General features: G+C 47.1%; 1 protein-coding gene across 1 annotated transcript in view; it reads right to left on the minus strand.

Annotated features, from left to right (window-relative positions):
* GCLC (glutamate-cysteine ligase catalytic subunit) overlaps window positions 1-14,872 on the minus strand; it is a 79,397-nt gene extending 64,525 nt beyond the window's left edge. The window contains exon 1 of the mRNA XM_073626673.1: window positions 14,496-14,872. Coding sequence (XP_073482774.1) covers window positions 14,496-14,645 — 150 coding nt within the window. The 5' untranslated portion in view covers window positions 14,646-14,872. The remainder of the gene's footprint in view (window positions 1-14,495) is intronic.
* Window positions 14,873-16,524: the final 1,652 nt, after the last annotated feature.

Consider the following 16,524-nt stretch of genomic DNA (forward strand, 5'->3'; position numbering starts at 1 on the left):
CGGACGTGACATCACCCAGCTCCTGTGCGGTCCCAGAGCTTGGCTTGGTTTCTCCATTGCAACGTCTGCTGAGGGTCTGGAACCGCTGACTGGGTCTGCACCTCTCATCTACCGCACTTAGCAGTGAAACCGGAGTCGCCCCCCCCCCCCCCCCCCGACCCACACCGGCCCTCAGGGATGTGGGGGTGTCGATCTTCGCCGGGTAAGTTACCTGGCCAGTCCAAAGAGCCTCTACCCCCTTTCAGGACTTTCTGCATGAGCCTCACTGGTTCTCCTGGCTTGGTTCCAGGTGGTGTCTCCCCTCTGGAGGAAACACAATAACTGAGGAGCCAGCAGGGGAGGAGAAAATTTAAACATGGCTGGGCACGGCGTTTCCTACAGAGGGGAGGAGCCAAGGTCTCAGGTGGCTGTCCTGAAAGACAATTGGGGGAAATGAAGGCTTCATGGAAAAAGTATCCAATGATCACTAGAAGTATTATAAAGCTCTACCACATACACTGATCAGCCATAACATTATGACCACCCACCCAATATTGAGTATGGCCCCCTTTTACTAAAACAGCGCTGACCCATTGAGGCATGAACACCAAAGTAACATCCACATGAATGGCAGGACCCAAGGTTTCCCAGCAGAACATTGCCCAAGTGCATTATGCTGCCTCTGCCAACTTGCCTTATACAGCATCCTAGTGCCATCTCTCGCACAGGTATGTGAGGCACATGCACCCAGCCATCCAAATGACAAAAGAAAAACGCCATTCATCAGACCAGGCCACCTTATTCCATTGCTCCGTAGTCCAGTTCTGATGTTCATGTGACCATTGTAGAAGATTTTGGCTGTGGACATGGGTTACCATGGGCTTCACAGCCCCATACACAAAAGGTGAAGTTCATTTTTTTTAAGCTTTCACTACATCAACTTTATGGACAACATGCTCACTTGCTGCCTAATAAATCCCACCAATTTCCAGATGCCATTGTAACAAAGTATTCCCTTTACCCGTCAGTGGTCATAATGTTATGGCTGATCGGTGTAAAAAAAAAAAGTTATCTAAAGTGATGTGCCTATAGGATCAAATCCAAGAATATATAAGCAACTAAAGTTGTCAGCCAGCTTTCAACATCATATAATGTGAATATTAATACAAAGGTGATCCATAAAGTGCATATAAGTCCATGATACTCTGACCACCCAGGATCAGTTTTCAGTGCCCTTAATACAGCAATAATAAACGTGACTGAATATAGCGATCTGCAGCAGTGATTACACTCAGGTGCTCCCCACCCCAAGGTAATGGCCGCTCACTTCAGAGCGTGCGACCTCACAATAGAGTTTGGTCAATACACGCATATGTATCATCAAAACAGATTTCAGGTCAGGTTGCAAGGTCCAAGCACTGCTCAAAGATGTAGCCTTGTCACATATAAAATATCAAGAAACTCCATAGTGCGATACCATTTTAAAAGATTTTATTTACTGCAAACAAAGCCCTATTATAGAGTACTCACATGGGTCTGGTGTGTTAGTGCACCACTCTATAGCATGCCTTAGTGCCAAGCCGTGGATAAGACCGTACGTTCCTACTTCATAAGGTAGGGAAATACAAGGGAAATGTTGTATCTTCATCCCCCTGATGAAGATACATTTCCCTTGTATCGACACGCATAGGGGAGGGGAGTGGAAGGCGCAGGAGACCGCTGGTCTACCTTATGGAATAGGAGCACACAATCTCATCCACGGCTTGGCACTATTAAGGCATGCTATAGATCGGTGCACCAACGCACCAGACCCATGTAATACATCCGCCCCTTAGAGAAAAGCATCCACCCCTTGCTGTATTAAATGAATAACCAATCGGGAGCGAGTGGAGTCCAGGCCGGGCACTATGCTGACTGACGTCAGTTCCGATGGGGAGATCTGGAAAATCTAGCTAATCCAAGCCTGGAGATGGCGAGGGGGCGGGATGAATCCAGATTGCGCAGCACATGATTTATTTAGATAAACACAAGCAGTTGGCTGGAATTCTTGTCTAAGAAGAAAAAAAAAAAAAAAAAAAAAAAAAAAAGGGGAAGGCACTCAGAGTCCCTATCCACCACCTTATTAAGAGAAAATAATGACGAGGTGTTCAGACTTCTTGGTTTGCCAATTATAACATTTCTGGCTGTTGGTAATAGCTAGTACAGCCTAGACCAGAGCTCTTTCGGTCTGTTTTCAGTGACTGATCTGTAAAGTGGTATTAAACCCAAAAACAAACATTTTATTGCAGCTTCCCAATTATTAGGCCTCATTCACATGTGGTGTTGCATGCATCCCTATGACATCAGTCCTAAAGCTGTCTATTAGGACAGTGGCTGCAGGGACACAGCCATTGCTACTAATGTGACATCTGTGTGGTAAACGCCGAAGGCACCCAGGGGACGGTTGAACATGCATCGGCGCCCACATGGATGTCATATCCAGAGTAGCGGCTGTGTCCCAAAAGGCATCAATGGGACTGCAAGGAACACAAGAAGCAGTGGCATTCTGAGAAGGAAGAGCCAGCAGCACCGACGAGAGCCCCAAGAGGAGAAGAATGATTTTATTTCCAAAATATACAGTTGCGTTAAGAGTGTGAAGCTAAACCATTTAACACCAACAGGGGTACTTACAAGGATCAGCTTTTGTGTGTGTAAAACCTTTATCCCAAAAGAAACAAGATCTGTTGCCTTCGGATCTGGATTCACACTACTGTGATCGAGTTTTCAGTGCCATTATGTAGTGCAACTTGACTGCGTTATGAATGTGGCTAGAACTGCACCATTGTAGAACAGGACCCTCTTTCGAAAATTGCACCATGCTGAGCTGCATTGATGTGAACAAGCACTATTGAAAACCATGCAATTTCCCATTGTCATGTAATTCTGCACTCGCACTAGTGTGCAGCAGGCTGTACTGGCAGCATTAGATACACTAGCAAATTGAAGCCAAACTCCAACTAGCATTTCCCTCCCCCCAGACTGTCAATGCTGCTGTCAAGAGGTGCCCCATCTATAGTAAGAGCACACCAATACATGAGGAGGGGAGGAAAACAAAAAAAAAAAAACAAAAAAACACACACACACACACACACACACACACCTAAATGATTGCCAAGCTGCAATAGATTATATTTTTCGTTTTGGTTTTAGTACAGTCTTAATTTGAATCTTCAAAATGCATAGAAAATATTTAATGGAATGCTACCAAATGAAAAGCCTTGTTTGTAAACTGCTAGAACCAAATTAGTTAAGAGCCCATTCACACAGGGGCAACACGACTTCCAGCACGACTTTGGGAGGCAACTTGGACACGACTTGAGTATGAATCACAGCACGACTTGGGGCAACTTACAACACAACTTGAAGTCGCCTCCAGGACAGGGAACTTTACAAGTGGCCAATCAGAGCTTATCAGCTGTGTGTGAGAAGGAGGGGGCTGGCTGTTTAGTGGAGGAAATTACTTGGTTTCCTTTCTGCTTCCTGTAAAGTTGCCTCAGTATGAACAGTGATCAGACTTGGAGGCAACTTCCATTGAAATCAATGGGTACAAGTTGCCTTCAAGTCGGATTGAAGTAGTACAGGAACCTTTTCTGAAGTCGGAGCGACTGCAGTAGTGTGCATTAAGACAGATCCATTCACTTACATTGATTTATTCATGTAGCGCGACTTGAGGCGACTAGGGGCGACTTGAAGTCGGATCCAAAGTTGCCCCTGTGTGAATGGGCTCTTAGGCTGTATTCACACTTTAATGTTTCTTGGATGTGTGCAAAATCATGCAATTTCATGCACATTTATGAAAAACGCCTGTCTCACCTGTGCTGCCATTCATGTAGATTCACTCAGTCACTGATCCAGCAAGGCTTGTCATCTTCTGGGTTTGGGCCTGGTTCACACTGGTGCAACATACGCTCCGACTTTGGGAGCACATGTCGCATGACGTGTACAAATCAATTGTTCCCTACGAGAGCTGCCTTAGCTGTTCCGACACAAGTCGGTCCAACTTTAGAAAAAGGTTCCTGCACTACTTTGGTCCCTGTACAGCCCATTCAATATCATGGAAGATCAAAGTCAGATCCTCATCCTCACCATCCGACTTGTGACATCTGACATGGAGATTACAGAAGCAGGAAAAGGAATTTATGTCACACTGGGATGGTTTTGATTGGTCAAATGACAAGTTGGATTATCTCAAAGTCAGAGCAAAAGCTTATCCTGTTCATTGAAGTCGGATGAAAGTAGGTCTGAATAAGGACTGATGTCGCAGGGCAAAGTAGGACTACAGTCGTGTCATACCAGTGTGAACCCGGCCATAATGACACTTGCCCACATCTCCAATCTGCAGAAGGCATCTCTCACACCAAGAACTGCTCTTTACGATGGGTAGTGCAGACGAAGGGACAGTAAAATTATAACTGCAAAGCTCCCCCCCATTAGTGAATGTATAGCTGTTACAGCTCGCGGGATCGTGCCGACCTGCCGCTGTAAAATGACGGCGGCTGAACGGCAAGCGGTTAAAGTCATCTTCAAAAAAATGTGAAAGTATAAGAAAAAAAAAACGTTTTTTTTTTGGGTTGCCCTATGCCATTAATGGAGGGGATATCTTCCAATGAGGACACTAGCTCTGGTGACAACCAGAACTTACTATGGAACTATTTCAGCTCACTTCTGGGTTTGGCTATAGCATAAAAAAATGAATGTAGATCTGTTAATTGGACACATTGCAGGGGGATGGGACACTGGATTGGGGTTAGAACCCTCCCTTACTGTATCCAAAATGTAAAAAGGTTTGCCTTTAGGGCCGGTTCACACTGCTGCGTGGTGCAAGATCGCATGTTATTCGCACCGCAGTGCAAATCACATGCAATGTCTGTGTGATGCGATTTTACCCATATCGATAGTATGGCTGAAAACACATTCAGACTAAACTCGCACAGGACCCTTTTATGGTCCGCACCAGAATTGGATCGCATGGGTGTTCACACCTATGGAATCTGATTCATGTCCGAACTGACAATTCGTAGTGCGATATGCAAGCTGAAATGGGGGGTGTCATTAACAATGTATTGACACATCCAGCAGTTCACATATGGCAGTGTGAACTGCCGTGCGAGTCGGTGCGCTGTGGGAACCCGCAGTAGATTCGCAGGGTTCCCGCATCGCAGCAGTGTGAATCGGGCCTTAGTCCTACTTTAAGGTTTCTTCACACGAGCATGTGGAAAACCCCCGTTAGACTTACCGGTAACAGTATTTCCAGGAACCTTCCAGGACAGCTACTTGAGAGATGATCGGCTCCGCCCTCTACAGGAAACACAAATCAGATAGAATTTAAAAGGACCCTCCCTTTCCTCTGACCCTCAGTTGTTTAGAAGATCAAGTAACCTCCACCGAAGGTGCACTCGGCAGAGGGAAAAAAAATACAAAACATAAAACACACCACCATCAGGAAAACATGGTTGACCAGTGAAAAAAATAGAATAGGGTGGGAATATAGACGCTGTCCTGGAAGGTTCCTGGAAATACCGTTACCGGTAAGTCTAACGGGGGTTTTCCCCCCCTCACCTTCCAGGACAGCTGCTTGAGAAGATAAGCAAGATATACCTTAGGGAGGGACGACAGCCTGAAGCACTTTCCTACCAAAGGAAAGGTCCTGGCTGGAAAGCATCTGAATTCTATAATGCTTGACAAATGCATGAGAGGAGGACCAGACGGCAGCTTTAGAGATATCTTCACATGAAGCTCCCGCTCTTTCTGCCCATGATGTGGCCATGGATCTTGTTGAATGGGCCCTAATTCTAGAAGGAGGGGTGCGACCTGACGCTTTATATGCCTCACAGATAGCTCCCCTAATCCACCTAGCAATAGAACTTTTAGATGCATTGGACCCCTTCTTGGGGCCACTGAACAAAACTAACAGTTGGGAGGAACTCCTAAACCCACTGGTCTTTTCTAGATAAAGTAGAAGACACCTCTTAACGTCTAAAAAACCAAACCTTTCCTCTTCCGCATTTTTGGGAGAGGTGCAGAAACTAGGGAGAACTACCTCCTGGGACCTATGAAAGTTGGAAGAAACTTGGGTAAATAGAGTGGATCGGGTTTAATCACCACCCTGTCCTCTAAAATCCTCAGGAAGGGATCTTTACAGGAAAGACTCTAGATCCGGAATCCTTCGCCCTGACGTAATAGCCAAAAGGAAGGACAATTTCAAAGAAATCATTTCCAGGGAAGCCTCATGCAAAGGCTCAAAAAGGAGCCCTTGTTAGTGCATTTAATACCAACGACAGATCCCAGGGAGGAACATGTTTGAGGATCCTGGGAGTATGCCTAGATCTGGCTAAAAGGAACCTCCTGACTAAGGGATCTACCGCTAGTCTTCTCTCTGAAAATAAAGATAGGGCAGCAACCTGAACCCTAAGGGTGTTGACAGAGAGCCCTTTTTTCACTCCCTCCTGCAGAAAATCTAAAATGCAGGGAGTGGAAAAAGAATCTAAACCAGATTTCCTTTGCCAGGAAATAAAAGTTTTCCAAACTTTCCCATAGATTCTTCTTGTGGCCAATTTACGGCTGTCCAGGACAGTATGAATAACCCTCTCTGAACATCCATTTAACTGTAGGATGCGCCACTCAGCCTCCAGGCCGTCAAATGGAAGTTCTGAGGGTTTGGATGCAATACCGGTCCCTGATGGAGTAGAGCCTCTCGAACTGGAAGGGGCCAGGGAGGATACACAGATAGGGCCTTCAGAGAGGAGAACCAACTCCTCCTGGGCCACCAGGGGGCAATCAGAACGACTTCTGCTCTGTCCTGAATAATTTTCCAAACCACTAGGGGCAAAAGGGGAAAAGGGAAGGCGTAGGCCAGGCTGAAGTCCCAAGGGAAGGACAGTGCATCCGTCCCCAAGGACTCTGTTTCTCTCTCCAGAGAGAAGAACGCCGGTAGTTTCTTGCTGAGACTGGAGGCAAAAAAAGATACACTGCGGGGAGACCCCATCTTAGCACCACCTCCTGGAACGTGCCTTGATGTAGTTCCCAACCACTGGAACTGATGCTCACTCTGCTCAGAAAGTCCGCCAGTACATTTTCTGACCCCTTGATGTAAACTGTCCTTACTGAAGAGACATAGATCTCTGCCCAGGACAGAATTTGCTGCGTTAATGACAGAAGTGATTCTGAGCGAGTGCCCCCTTGCTCGTTCAAGTACGCCACTGTTGTGGCATTGTCTGAAAATATTAAAAAGGTCCTTTGAATAGACCCTCTCTCCCAGAGACACAAGTGCTTGCCTCACAGCCAGAAGTTTTCTGAAATTCGAGGAGCGACTTGCTTTCTCTGGCAACCCGGCTCCTTGAGCCTGCCAACCCTGTGAGTGAACAACCCCAACCCCACAGACTGGCATCTGTGGTAATCTTGATTGGGCAATGTTGTGCCCAATCCTTCCCCCTCTGCAGATGTTCTCGCTGCTCCCACCAGGCGAGATCTAGAAAATTTCCTTCTGGTAGTTTTACCAGCTGATCCAGAGAATTTTACCTGCGATCCCAATGGAGCAAAAGAAAAGCCTAAAGGGGTCTGGAATGCAATTGAGCACAAGGCACCCCTGGAATGGCTGCAGTCATTACTGAGGGAGCAGTTTGAAGGTCTGCACAGAGAGAAGAATTTTCACAATTTTCTCTTCGGGAAGAAAAATCTTTAGGGCAACAGATTCTATTAGATAACCCAGAAAAAGTATGCTCTGCGAGTACTAGGCAAGACTTCTGTTGGTTGACCTTCCACCCTAATTTTTGAAAGGTCCGCAAAACCAACTGTAGGTCTTGAATAAGGGACTCCTTGCCCTGAGAAAAAAAAAAAAAAAAAAATAGTCTAGATATGGGACGATTGATACACCTTGAATTCGAAAAAAGCCATGACTTCGGCCATGATTTTTGTGAAAATCCTCAGTGCTGCCGAGAGACCAAAAGGAAGGGCATTGAACTGTCAATGAGACGGCTCGTTTCCCACGAGCACTGCAAACCTGAGGAACCTTCGGTGGCTCTGGTAGATTGGTACATGAAGATAAGCGTCCTGAAGGTCCAGGGTCACCATGAAGACCTCTGGTAACAACAGATTTCTTACTGAATAAATGTTCTGAATACGGAAACATCTATAAACTATGTATTGGTTCAGGACGCTTAAATTTATGACCATACGAAAGCCGCCGGAAGCTTTCTTGACCAGAAAGACGTGAGAATAAAATCCCTGGAACTTCTGATTTTCTGGGACAGGAGAATAACTCCCTCTGTTTCCCACACAGAGATCAAATTTAACATGGCTTGCTGTCTCTCTTGGTCTCTCGGCAGGTGGGTAAGAAAAAACCTCGGGGGGGGGGGGGGGGATTTTTGAACTCCAATCTGTAACCCTTTACCAGAGTTTGAAGGATGAAGGAATTGGTGGAAGTCTCTGCCCATTCCTTGATGAAATGGCACAATCTTCCCCCTACCCCTAACCTGGCGTCACTGGGTATTCTTGGAAGGGGCTGAAGGAGCAAAGGGAGTTCCTCCTTTGAGTTTGTCTTTGTTAAAGGACCATTTCTTTTTAGCCTGTTGCCTTTAACCCTTGTTTTGGAAGCCACGAAAAGGCCTCTTATTCTGGGGCTTATTCCTTTGGGAAGAAGGGAATCGACTACCTTTCTCAGAGGAACGAGATAAGACTTCTTCTAAGGAAGAACCAAACAGTTTGCCTTCGAAAGGAATGCCACAGAGCTTATTTTTGGAGATAAGGTCACCTTCCCAAGATTTAAACCAGATAGCTCGCCTAGCTGAATTAATGAGAGCAGAAGCCCTAGCTGCGGATTTCACTGAACCTACTGCTGCATCAGCTAAGAAGGCAACTGACTTGGCAATGAGTGGGAGGGATTCTCTAATCTCTTCCTTGGGGGTGTCAGATGCCAGAAGATCATCTAGACGCTGAACCCATACGTCTAAATTTCTAGCCACACAGGTAGATGCTACCGCTGGGCCTAAAGAAAAAGCTGAAGCATCCCAGGTCCTATGCAGCAATGAGTTGGCCTTCCTATCCATTTGATCCTTAAGGACCCCAGAATCCTCAAAAAGAAAGATCTGATCTTTTGGACACCTGCGACATAGGGGCATCTAATCTAGGACACTTAAAGAAACCTCCTCAAAGTCAGGCTGAAAAGGAAATCGTTTGTGTCCTCTGGATTGGAACAACCTTTTTTCAGGTTCTTTCCATTCAAATAGAATCATGTCTCTAAGACTGATGTACCGGAAAGGTTCTAGATTTCCATCCCTGAAGGCCCCTATACATTTTATCCTGTACAGATTGAGCATGCTGTGGCATCTCAATCTGCTCTGAGGTATAAATTGCTTTTAATAGTTCAACAATATCCTCAACTGGAAAGAGATACTTGGATGAGCTACCCTGTATCCTCCTCTGATGCAGACTTTTCATCAGATGGAGAGACTGAATTCTCTCCCTCCTCCAGATCAGAGGTATTGCGTGAACTAATAGTCTCAGATACTAATAAGGGAAGGGACTTGGCAGAGGTTGAAGGATCTTGAGCTATGGGTCTAGAAGAGGGAGGGCCTAAACTAGTAACCCTGTCATTTAGTGACCAAAAAGAATCCACTACTTCCTTCATAGAAGTCATTAACTCCTTAAAGGAGGAAGACTCTGAACTAGCTCTGGGTGGGATACAATCCACACAAAATAGCTTTTTATAACTATCAGAGAGCCTGGCTCTACAGTTCCCACATTTCTTCTTCACCGGTTTGGCCTAGAAGAGAGCAGAAACAAGGGCCATGAATAAAAAGGATCCATACAAAAGAAGTCCCTTGCTGTAGCTATCCACAGACCAGGGCTTACCTTGGGGGCAGTATGGGACCCGGATGCTGCCACTGGTTCAATACGAGCGGACGTTCCATCCTCAGACCTGTCCTCAGGCTCCAGGAAGCAAGCAGAGAACGGTCACAGAGAAGACTGCTGCTGTACCGCAAAAACTGCGCCTAGAATGGCGTTTTTAGCAGGCCATTCCCCTGCAGCATGTCCTTAGTGTCTCCACACCATGCTCCTTATAAAAACTTGGCGTCCGGAAGTGCGTCATGTGACTTCCGGTTCCGGCGTCATCTTGCTGCATCACCGGAAGTCCTCCTGACACCATCTTGGTACACTGGAATGAAGCAATTAGGAGGACACAGTTCCACACAGCAGCGCTGGGGAAAGGAAGGGAGTTGCCACCATTTTACAAAGGCAAGTAACCCTTAGAAATAGGAAACCCTTCTGGTACAGACCATCATCCAAGACTTGGCCACAACTAGTCCTGGATGAAACCAGAGAAGGGGGGTCCACCAACCACAGTTACCAGACCATAAGAAAAGAACAAACGTGTCGGTGCTCCTGGAGGGACTGGAAACACAAAACAACTGAGGGTCAGAGGAAAGGGAGGGTCCTTTTAAATTCTGATTTGTGTTTCCTGTAGAGGGCGGAGCCGATCATCTCTCAAGTAGCTGTCCTGGAAGGTGAGGGAGGAAAATGCCCATATGGAATGTAGGTTCTTGCTGGCAGAGCATATTATGTGCAAAATACACACCTAAAAGACTCATTTAGACCTGTACAATTCATTTAGAGCCCTTTCACACTGAGGCACTTTACAGGCGCTACAGCGCTAAAAATAGCACCTGCTAGCGCCTGTAAAGCGCCTCTCCAGTGTGAAAGCCCGAGGGCTTTCACATTGGAGCAGTGCGCTGGCAGAGCGCTAAAAAAAGTCCTGCAAGCAGCATCTTTGGGGCAGTGAAGGAGCAGTGTATACGCCGCTCCTTCACATTGAACTGAACGGGCACCGCTGCCGAACCGCCAGCAAAGAGTTGCAGCATCGGCGCTTTGCTGGTAGTTTTAACCCTTTTTCAGCCGCTAGCAGGGGTTAAAACTACCCCTCTAGCAGCCAAAACCCCCCCCCGCAAAAACGGCGGTAAAGCGTCGCTAAAAATAGCAGCGCTTTACCACTGACACGCCAGCGTGAAAGGGGCCTTAATGACTTTACACGTGCACTCAAAAAATCTGCAGATGCGTACGGCCTCAGACGAAACGGTGTCCTATTTTTTAATTTTGGATTAGAGCAGCCTCTTAACCTTTTTAATATAGAGGAACCCTTGAAATAAAACTTTACAGTCTCAGGGTTCCCCTGCTAAAAATGCCTATATCTACAACTCATGACACAGTGTGATGGTCAGTGGGAAGAATTACCCCCTTACAGATAGCTAAAAAGATCAATGGTGTCAGTGGGAACTTATCTGAGAGGCAGAAATTGCTCATTACTCGGCATGTTGGTAAGAAGCCCTGGTTTAGAAGATATGTTGCAAGGACCTTTCAAAATAACATCCAAACAGTTTATCAACCTCTTGGTGCCAACAGCACACAAATATGGGATCTCAGCAGATGAGCCTTGGCGCTGAGCGGTCGCATATTTGCGTGAAATATTGCAAAAACAGCTTGTGCCGAGAGCGCTTGTCCTGTGGTTAGCAGAAAGCTCCCGATCGCTGCCTGGTATCGGAATCTTTCCGATCATGTGACCATCGTGACAGCCAGTCACATGATTATCAACTGCCGGCATCTAAAACAACTTAAAGGGCCAGGAGGCACCAGTGCCAAGGAGTTAAAATGGTTAAAGTTAGAGTAAAAAAAAAAAAAAAAAACAAAAAAAAACAAACTGACATGCATTCTATGTAATAAGGCAAAAAAAACCTTCAGTGTGCAGCTCTCCCCTCCCCCCCCCCTTTATACTTACCTAAACCCCTACCAGCGATGCGCACAAGAGATGAGGCTCTCCCGAGTCGCTCACGCCTCATTGACAGATGCAGCAGCAAGAGTCATTGGCTCCCACTGCTGTCAATCACAGCCAGTGATGGAGGAGATTGGGCCGAACCATGCCCTGTGTCTTATGGACTCAGCGAGCAGTCTCGGAAGCAAGCATGCACGAGTTCCCCCTATAGCAAGGGGCTTGCTATGGGGGCACTCAGCAAGAAGGAGTGGTCCAGAACGCTGGCAGGGGACCCAAGAAGAGGAGGATCACTTTTTAAAATGTTAAGACAAAATGATTCCTTTACAAACGCTTTAAAAAAAAGAAAGATGGATCACACCACAGCATAAAGTAGTGACGGTTTCAGAGCCAGGCAGGTCACTTACCAGAGGAAGGTGTCCTGCCTTTCTCTGAAACTTTTTGCTGTGATGTGATCTTTTTAACAGGATGTTCAGACATAATTTTGGAGGTCCTGGTGTGCTGGCGACATCTTCTAAACAGATCTGTTTTCTGGTCCCAAACCAGTGGTCACTGCAGCACTCACTTACCTTGCAGCCGTTTCCAAGAACGCATGCGTTAAGATTCTCTTTTATTTGTAAGCTGTTAAACACTGCGCACACTTGTTTTAAATTCCACAGTCTCTGAACTTCATACACAGACATCACGCGATTTGTACTGCACTGCAGATCACATGCGATGTCATGTTGGCCAATTTATGCAGAAATAAAAACGTATATACATACCAGTCTTTTTAATGTGTACTGTAGGATATGATTTATGGCCTTCTATCACTACATATCTGTGCGATGCAAATTCAGCCAAACTATATGGCTGAAATTACATCGCATTGGCACCAAAATGGTGCAGGACCCTTTCTTTGGTCCTTACTAGATTAAGATCGCACGGGTGTCCAGTACCATTTGACAGCTCGCACTGCGATCCGATCTGGAGGTGTCATTAACTTTCGTTTGACACCTGCAGCGGTTTGCAGAGGGCAGTGTGAAGTGCCTGCGAGTGACATGTGATGCAGGAACCCACACAGGAATCGCACTGGATCCTGCATTACATACATGTGAACCAAGAACCAAAACCCTGCGAATCCTGGTGCTGGTTCCTGCATCGCACACTGTTCACCCCGACATCTGCGAACCGCTGCGGGTATTAATGTAAAGTTAATGACACCTCCAGATCGGATCGCAGTGCGAACTATGAAATGGTACAGGAATCCGATCGCATAGGTGTGAACATCGTGACAACAATGCAGAGCGAACCATCAGTGTGAACCCAGTCTCAATAAGCCCTTACAGATGAGTTTTTACAGTGATCATGTACAAAGTGCCAACATTTCCTGCAGATCAGACTTGCCAGTTGTGTGCGGTTGGTATACTTCCCCAGCAGTCAGATCACCCTTTAGCAGGAATGAGATGATCAGTGTGGAGGTGTATGGGGATGGTGTGAGCACTACCTAGAAGGACACAACGGTCCCTGTCCTCCAAAGATTATCAGTGTGGAGGTGTATGGGGATGGCATGAGCACTGCCTAGAAGGACACAACAGTCCCTGTCCTCCACAGATGATCAGTGTGTATGGGGATGGCATGAGCACTGCCTAGAAGGACACAACAGTCCCTGTCCTCCACAGATGATCAGTGTGTATGGGGATGGTGTGAGCACTACCTAGAAGGACACAACAGTCCCTGTCCTCCACAGATGATCAGTGTGTATGGGGATGGTGTAAGCACTGCCTAGAAGGACACAACAGTCCCTGCCCTCCATAGATGATCAGTGTGGAGGTGTATGGGGATGGTGTGAGCACTACCTAGAAGGACACAACAGTCCCTGCCCTCCACAGATGATCAGTGAGGTGTATGGGGATGATGTGAGCACTACCTAGAAGGACACAACAGTCCCTGTCCTCCACAGATGATCAGTAAGGTGTATGGGGGATGGTGTGAGCACTACCTAGGACACCACAGTCCCTGTCCTCCACAGATGATCAGTGAGGTGTATGGGGATGGTGTGAGCACTACCTAGAAGGACACAACAGTCCCTGTCCTCCATAGATGATCAGTGTGTATGGGGATGGTGTGAGCACTGCCTAGAAGGACACAACAGTCCCTGCCCTCCACAGATGACCAGTGTGTATGGGGATAGTGTGAGCACTGCCTAGAAGGACAGAACAGTCCCTGTCCTCCACAGATGATCAGTGTGTATGGGGATGGTGTGAGCACTACCTAGAAGGACACAAAACAGTCCCTGTCCTCCACAGATGATCAGTGTGTATGGGGATGGTGTGAGCACTGCCTAGAAGGACACAACAGTCCCTGTCCTCCATAGATGATCAGTGTGTATGGGGATGGTGTGAGCACTGCCTAGAAGGACACAACAGTCCCTGTCCTCCATAGATGATCAGTGTGGAGGTGTATGGGGATGGTGTGAGCACTACCTAGAAGGACACAACAGTCCCTGCCCTCCACAGATGATCAGTGAGGTGTATGGGGATGGTGTGAGCACTACCTAGGACACCACAGTCCCTGCCCTCCATGTGTACAAAGTTAGAGGGAGGGCCCGCACAGTGCAGCTCTGGGGCCCTCCTGTAGGTGACAGCAGCATTGGGCGCCCCAGGAGCAGCCATGGCAACCCTGTGGAGGATTCCCTTCCGGCGAGTGACGTGAGCCGGGCCCCTCGTCTAACACTCACCTCATCGCCCCATTTCAGTACGTCCTTCTGCCGGTCCTTCAGCTTGTGGTAGATGTTCAGGAACTGGATGATGCCATGTTGCCGGACGTGGTCGGCGTACTTCTTGGTCTCCTCCCAGCTAAGCGGAGAGCCGGCAGACAGTAGCCCCATGACCGCAGCAGTCTTATAACAGGGAGACAGAGAGAAAGACGGGTCGCTTTGCACAGCGATTAGAACAGACTGGCTCAGCACACCGCACACCTCACACGCCGGTTATCAGTAGGTTCCTCCTCCCTCACGAGTGTTATTAGGCGGCGAGCAACCCACGTGACTCGAGCTGTCACACTCGTCGTCCCCGCCCATGTCCAAGGGGTGAGAGACCTAAGGTGGGCGGGGACAGTGCACGCGCGCCAACTTGTCCTTTGTTGTGTGGGCGGGGCTCTGTGTCCCTCCTCATCATGACTTGGCACTTTAGTGAGTGCCATAGACGGATGTAGAGTATTGTGCTGGGAGAGAAATGTGCTGGCTGCGGCACAGCTGCACCTATATTCTACCTTTATCACTAGTCATGCATGTTAATGGTGACCACACACATACTTCTATTTTATTATCTCATCAATGGGGTCATGTGAGCAAAACAACAGAAACTCACTGAAGAGCCAATTGGTATCGACCCAACCGGGGTGGATTGGCAACGACACAATTATTGATCGTTTTGCATCAGTCGGCAGCACCAACGAGATTCGTGGCTTCTCTTACTTGCTGGGGATTCAGATTTTAACCATTTGACCTCTGGAAAATTTAACCCCCCCCAATTGACCAGGCCATTTTTCACAATATAGCACTGCATTACTTTAAATGACAATTGCGCAGTCATGCGACGCTGTAAATGAATGAAATTGATGCTTTCTTTTGGTTACCTTTGCGTTTTCAATTTTTTTATATTAATATATATTTTTTGCTTTCTGCTATACAACCTATCCAATAGAAAAAAATCGAATTTCTTCATAAATTTTTTAACCACTTCAATACTGGGCACTTATACACCTTCCTGCCTAGACCAATTTTCAGCTTTCAGCGCTGTCGCACTTTGAATGACAATTGCGCGGTCATCCAACACTGTATCCAAACTAATTTTTATCATTTTGTTCCCACAAATAGAGCTTTCTTTTGGTGGTATTTGATCACCTCTGGGATTTTTATTTTCTGCTAAACAAATAAAAAAAATATTTTGAATTTTGAAAAAATAATGTTTTTTTCTGTTACAAAACTTTGTAAATAAGTAAGTTTTCTCCTTCACTGATGGGCACTGATGGGGCTGCACTGACGGCACTGATAAGGCGGCACTCATGGGCACTGATGAGGTGGCACTGATGGGCACTAATATGCAGCCCTGATGGGGCACTGATGGGCACTGATATGCAGCACTGATGGGTACACATAGGTGGCACTGATGGGCACTGAAAGGCAACACGGATGGGCACTGATAGGTGGCACGGATGGGCACTGATAGGTGACACGGATGGGCATGGATAGGCACTGATAGGTGGCACTGATGTACATTAATTGATGGTACGGATGGATGCCAATCAGTGCCAAACAATAATGCCTGCCAATCAGTGATGCCCATTGTGGGCACTGATTGGCATCCCTGGTGGTCTAGGGTGGCATACCTGGTGGTGACATCCCTGGTGGTCCTAGTGGCGTACCTGGTGGTCCAGTGTCGGCATCCTCGGGGGGGGGATGCGCTGATAAACAATCAGCACAGACTCTGTTCTAGCTTGGCTGACGTTGTGTGTGTTTCCATGCTGACCGGTGGGTGTCGCTGTTATCACTGGTTAGTGTTGGAAAGGCAACGTGCCGAAGTGTATGGATGCTCTTCTGTCCCGGAGACAACTCGGTGGAGGTGGTCCTCCAAGTTGCATTCTGGGCGAGGGTATTTATGGGACAGACGCCATATTTTGGGGTTCGTTTTTCAGCCACCTGCTGGCCCTCCTGGCCGACAGGTATGCTATAAGGAGCTACCTCGTGGTCCTCCGTTCCGGAGGCC

This window comes from Aquarana catesbeiana, linkage group LG04 (genome assembly GCF_042186555.1).
Source record: "Aquarana catesbeiana isolate 2022-GZ linkage group LG04, ASM4218655v1, whole genome shotgun sequence".
NCBI lineage: Eukaryota > Metazoa > Chordata > Amphibia > Anura > Ranidae > Aquarana > Aquarana catesbeiana.